This window comes from Lolium perenne, chromosome 2 (genome assembly GCF_019359855.2).
Source record: "Lolium perenne isolate Kyuss_39 chromosome 2, Kyuss_2.0, whole genome shotgun sequence".
Lineage (NCBI taxonomy): Eukaryota > Viridiplantae > Streptophyta > Magnoliopsida > Poales > Poaceae > Lolium > Lolium perenne.
Window position 1 is genome coordinate 53,697,141 of NC_067245.2, and position 6,324 is coordinate 53,703,464.

At 44.6% G+C, this 6,324-nt stretch overlaps 1 protein-coding gene across 3 annotated transcripts; it reads left to right on the top strand.

The window, feature by feature from the left end:
- The first annotated feature begins 1,823 nt into the window (after window positions 1–1,823).
- LOC127322798 (uncharacterized) lies at window positions 1,824–5,243 on the top strand. Of its 3 annotated transcripts, none has more exons than XM_051351205.2 (6): window positions 1,824–2,446; window positions 2,520–3,880; window positions 4,169–4,258; window positions 4,391–4,490; window positions 4,592–4,662; window positions 4,803–5,243. In XM_051351205.2, the coding sequence occupies exons 2-6, from the start codon at window positions 3,858–3,860 to the stop codon at window positions 4,828–4,830; spliced, it is 312 nt and encodes a 103-aa protein (XP_051207165.1). In that variant the 5' UTR covers window positions 1,824–2,446; window positions 2,520–3,857; the 3' UTR covers window positions 4,831–5,243. The 3 variants fall into 3 exon arrangements, with proteins under 3 accessions (XP_051207165.1, XP_051207166.1, XP_051207164.1); XM_051351206.2 differs by having other exon boundaries at window positions 4,592–4,628; XM_051351204.2 differs by lacking the exon at window positions 4,592–4,662 and having other exon boundaries at window positions 1,850–2,446.
- Window positions 5,244–6,324: the final 1,081 nt, after the last annotated feature.

The following is a 6,324-nucleotide window of genomic DNA, read 5'->3' on the forward strand; positions in this document are numbered from 1 at the left end:
GATACGCACAGAGATCGGCACCCTACCGGGTGAGGTCGCTACAGTTCCCAACAAACATGTCTCGGATATGCTTGTTGTGCAAGAAACCATCGTCGCCCGAAGAACAGTTGACTACGATAACAATAATGAAAGAGCGTGAGCCACAAAAAAGGAAAGCGTATAACAATAAATTCAGTGAACTTTGTGCAAATAAACCAAACTCACCGCGAAATATGAATGCAGAGGGTGCCTAAACCTGCTACGGTGGCCTTCAGGATACCAGAGTGCCTCCTTTTGCATCAAGCCCCCTATTGGCTAGCTCAGGCCACCAACTGACTGTAAATTGCATAACCATTCATTTTCACCCTTGTTTGGCCAGTATGGTCGACCTAGTCCCTGAATTGGAAATGTTAAATATGAGAATAATCAAGTGAGGCCCAAACAAATAGACCACATCATAATCAAAGCAATCTGCATACTTTGAGTGCACGTCCTGGAAGCAATTGTCCATGTTTCTGAAACCCTGCTCGGCATCTTCCGGCAAAGGGAATGCATACATCATTTGCTGTGAGCACGGCGACACGCCGCTCCCAACTCCCTGTGGATCAACAATTTTCTTCATCGTGCAATCAGCAAAACCCGACAACAGATTCAGTTCTACCGGCGCAACCACTGTTTCAGAAATGTGCGTCAGGCTTTCAGGTCAGTTAACATACAAGACAGATAAGGAATTCAATCTAGAAATATTCATACCCGCATCCCTAGGCTGGTAAACAACTGTGTCCGACCCACTACCTGATGAACTACCACTCAGGATCTTACGCTTCCTCGTCAAGGTCGTATTGTAAACTGAGCGAGACACGCCTGCTTGTCAGGAAAAACTAAGTTATCAGATTAAGGAACATTCAAGAAACTTGCAGTTTGTAAAGCTGTTAAAAAAACGCCGCCGCGGAAACCCTCTTCTCCCCCTTGTCGATTCGACGGAGAGGATGCAGCCACCACCGCCAGAGCAGGGTCGGGGCCGGGGCACGGGAGCCGGGGCTGCGGCCGGCAGCGCCTGAGGAGCGACTGGCGGCGGGCGGCTGTGGGGCGCGGGGGGAGGAGGAGCCTCCGCCGCTGCCCGGGAGGGGGGCGGGAGAGGAGGGGGACGGGTACCTATTTTATTCTATTGAAGAACAGATAATCCGTCATCCACGAGATGCAGCACTACCCCTTCAATTTAACCAGCAAGCTTTGCTCAATAATTATGGCAAACATATTAGTCACTATATTTAATAACATGAATGATAACATATCTTCTTGCCTTAATTTTTTTCGTCGTTTGGAATATCAGCATTATAGGTTAAAAAAAAGAGAAGTGTGCACACCCTCACAAAGGTACCGTAGGTTCGGAATGGCAAAGTGTGTAATGTTCGAAAAGCTGCCTTAGAGGTGTCCTACCAAAGTGAGGAGCATGTTACAGATTTAAAACGCAAAGTGCCTACGGGTAAAGAAAATAAATAATTGTACTGTATGTCATTCAGAAGGACCACAAATTAGCATTGAAACATACATACAACTATATCAAAGCTGACCCCTTTTGCTAATTTTTTTTTAGCCATTTAGGTCATTTGGTACTGTTGGTGCTACCTTTTCCTCCAATTAAAACTCAACACGTCATCATATTTTACTGTAGATAGCATCCTACTACGGTGGATTGACTGGTGGCTTTCTTTTCCTCTTGCGTGTAAATTTCTTGAGTACCGGCGCATCCCGGTTGTCTCCAGTTATCGTGTCCGGTAATACTTACTGGATTTATACAAGTTCTCTTCTCTCCCGTCCCGTGTCCCTTCCATCGCCGGTCTTCCGGTTTCATCAGTTCCTAGCGTGACACGTCCAAGCGGTGGTGTCCCACCATCAGCAACCAGAGAACTCCAGGCCTCTATCGCCAATTCGCGACTAGATGAAAAGGAGGAGCCGACTACTCTCCTCCCAACACTGCCGACCGACGTACCCTTGGGCTGCATCGCCGCCGCCCACATCCTTCCCTGGGGTTCGGCGCCCTCCTCTCTCCCTGGCTCATCTTCCTCCTTGGGCAGCTAGCGGCATGGAGGAGAAATTGGCCACCTCATCTCCTTCATGAGGTGCCTGGTGACGTGGGCGAGCTCTGTGCCCTCTTCTCCCTCTCGAGGTGGTCGGCGATGCGGTGGAGGAGCTCGACATCCCCCTTTCCCTACCGGGCGGTATGGCTACCGACGGATCTGACGCGCCCAGATGTATTTACCCTAGCTCCCTGGCGATCCCTCGCTCTCTCTCTCTCTCTCTCCGAGACGCGGTGGCGAACACGGCGTGCAGGACGAGAGGGAGTTGCCTCTCGCCGGCAGTTCACAGCGCACAGTCTGCCGGCCAGGGAGGTGCTCCCGTACCCATCGGCGGTGACCTGGCTGAAGGAAGTCGGTCTCTCTCTGCTCACATACGGCCTGCTCAAGTAAGCGAACGCCCACCCCACTCCTCCGCCTCAGATTACATTTGGTCCCTGACAAAATTGTTTCTGTATGCAGGTTGGATGTGTTTAATGGGTCAGCGTGAGAAGGGGACGTATTGCCTGGCCCGATTCCCATCTCTCAAATTTAGATGGATGCATATATGCATATTATAAGGCTGCACTATTTCCTGCTGTTTGTTTTGATTCGTTTTATTGTTCCTTCTTCTCATGAAGCCGTCTGTTGCTGTTGGTATTCTGGTGGTACATGCCTCATGTTATATTATTTGACTCGTGGTTAAATAGAGAACCAAAATAAGTAACTGCTTCGTATGCAAATAAAGAATTGCCAGTCTTACTAAGCGATTTTATGTTTCTGATTTCCGTAACCAGATTTCATTAGCATTGCCTTTGTACATTTTAAATTTTCCTAGAAGTACTTGCTCCTTAATTTAATTGCACCATGGTATGGTCAATCTACACAAGAATAAGTCTCAGTTTGTTTGCTCTTTTGTATGCCAGCACTGATTGCACAAGAGTTACTCTAGGAAACCAATTGCGCCTTTGGTTCTGTAAATGTTCATCCCAAATCTTGGTTGATTAAGCAAATTCTTGCAAAGTTTGGTGCTATGTCAATCCCTTAGCTTAACATTATTTTCATTATTAATGTCCATACCAGTAGTCGTGCTTGAAATGCGCAATGATTTAACATGATACTCACGTGCCTTTATCCTGGTGTAGTAAAAACGTTGACCAACGGGGGAATGATCTATACGTTGATAGGTAGGATGAGACTCTCCCCGCAGATGAACGCGGATGGATGATAACCCTGTTTATTCGCCCCTCCTGCGAAATTACCGCGGATGGGGATTCGAACCCGGGTGGGCTGGCTGCGCACTCGCTTGCCTTGCCACTGAGCTAGAACTCAGTTCTCTATCCTGGTGTAGTACATTGGAACCCATAGAAACATGAGCTTAATTTTGTTTTGCATGATTGTAGGTCATATGTCACATGTTTCAATCAAGTACCGAATTCTCCTGCTGTTTTTTTTTTTCCATTCTGAAAATCTAGCTTTTATCATGTCAAATTCAGTATTCATAGCATTGATGGCATCTCATGTTTCAGTCAAGTGCACCAAATTCTCCTTGATTTTTCTTCTAAAATCTAGCTTCTAGCGGTTCTTCTTAAGTTATCATTTTCTTCGTGCATGGGAAAACTTTCCAACCTTCCAGCTCCTTATTTTTTGTGTGGTCTCTCTTACCTTGCAGATATTAGTCTCCTGTGTGGGTGTAACTTGGCAGTTCCTATCGTCAATACAATCACAACCAAATTTAGTAAGGATACAGTGCTAACAAACTGATGGTCATACAGTTGGTTTGCAAGATTACCCCCACGATGAAATCAGCATCAGGGAGCTATGTACGTTGCACATGAATTTGGGTGAGTGGACACTATCTTTCTTTCCTAAATTGTGCTTGCATGACTGTTGTTTTCTTCCTTTGGCTGCAATCGCCCATGGCTTACATGTGTGCGGTTACAAGTGAAAACAACGTGATTGTCCTATTTGTAGGAATGACTGTTGCCCAGTTTTGAGGTATCTGAATTTCAAATGGTTACAAACACAACTTATATTAATTGGTCTTGCTATTTATGTATCATTTCGCCACTTATAGTATCACATGAATCTTGGCTTTCAAAAGCACTCCTGTAACATGTTGGCACTTATAGTATCACAAGAATCTTCGCTTTCAAAAGCACTTCTGTAACATGTTGGGGCGTCAACATACCAATTCCTGAGATGGACATTCTACTTGAGAGGTAAAGAATATATTATATATTACAGCTTAGTTGTTCCCAAATAAAATTTGCATCTCAATCTCTGCAAGTATAGCATACAGCCTATTTAATCTGCAAACTCTGATATAATTTGCATACTTCGATTTGTTTTAGTCTCCGCATCATTATGTGGCAATGCCCGGGTAGTACAAAGAAGGAACCAATTGAAACAACTCTTTATGCTCTGGCCATAGAGCCCATAGAGACTCTTGTGGTAAGTACTTCAATATAGTTATTATGGTGTACAAAATGAAATTACTAGGCTACCCTCCTGTATTAATGCCTACGTAAAATCAACACAACTATGACCTACAGGGGGCAACAACAGAAACTGAAAATAGAGGTCAGAGAGGTAAACAATCCACACGATTGGTGGTTTTGTTCATGTAAGCGTTGTTGGAAGAGACAATTTCAGATGGAAATACCAATAGATGTCCTAGCTGTTCAAAAACAGAAGTATCACATAGATAAACACATGTTCTATTCATGTTGCATATATTCATACAAATATGAACTGTCCATGCAGGTACAGCCTTTCAGTCACGTTGAATTGAACAATGGGAACAAGACAGTGTTTGGCCCACTCATGTTCCTGGGTGACAACATGATTTCTTTCACAAGCAAAGATGCAATTCTGCTTGTGGAAACCACCAAAGGGTGAGCCGACTTCGTCCCTTCTACAATTACCAATACAGTAGGCAAAACATGTGTTGTTGTCGCCGAAGTCATAGGAAGCTCTTGATGCCATCTGAATGGTCAACACCACAGGGCCAACAGAGCCATCCTCCAGTCACTTTTTTACCCTCCCGTGTAAAAGCTTATCACTGTAACCTATGTATCTTCTCATGTATCACCCTTTATTGTACTTGCTCCTACGTGTAACTTCGCCTCGAACAGGAACCATATGTAAACAAACCAATTCCTCTATGATATAAATAAATCTACCGCAAGCAGCAGTCTCTTCTTTCTTGAACTTATCTATGCTTTGTCTCTCATATATCAGCCTTCCTCTTCATGCGATAAAGTCCAGCACGCCGCTTACTTCCTAGTTGTTATTAAAGTAGTTTTGGTAACTTGCTCTTGCAGTGTTTTCTTGAATGCGTCCTTGTACTTACCCCTGACCCGAACTTCCTTGAGCTTAGGGAGAAACTCTGTTCCAGAAAACCCACCTTCGTCTAAGCGAGCGCACTTATCAACCTGTAGTATTTCAAGCTCCGCCATTGCTGTGTTTTCAAATACTACCCACTGAAGTTGATCTAAGTCAGTGATCTGCAGCCTGTTGAGTTGCGGGAAAGTACCTGGACCAAATTTCAAACTCAGAGGGTCTTCTTCTCCTGTGGCGCCTTTGCATTTTTTAAATGAATCCCTCCACAGGCAAAGGATGGCTAACTTCGGTAACTTTGCAAGGTCTCGCAATGCACCATCTTGTTCCAGATGGGTGCTCCGCAAACTCAACTTGGATAGATTCCTCAGTTTCTCAGGGTTTATCCATGTCGGTAATTTGGCAATATGGCCATAAAGTTTCACACTCTGGAGATTTTTTGGGGGTGAGGATAAGTTATCCAAACAACCCTCTAAACCAGTCTTGCCCTCTGAGCGCACTGACAATGATTCCAAGTGGCTGAGAGCCTGGACAGCAGAACAGAAATCCTCACCATTTTTTTTGTTGATACCTGTCACGCCTAACTTACGCAATTTTGTAAGTGTCTTGAGCTCTTTGATTACAGTCTTCCCCCTTGCAACATTAACAACACCCAGTGTGTGCAGGATCTTCATTTTTCCGATCCTTTTTGGGACTTTTACTCCATGCGGATCCAGACCTTTCAATAAAACACTTCTTATGAAGCCTATGGTGGGACCAAAGTTGTTTAAAACTCCCATCTGCTCTTTATCAACAGATCTCTTGGTTCTGTAGCTTCCGCAGAGTTGTGATAAGAGTTCCAATATGGTTACACGAAATTCCGCAAAATTTATTGACTGATCACCCTCATCACTTGGTATGTAGCCAGCACGAAGGTAGCTTAGCTTTTGAAGCTTCACAATTGCTC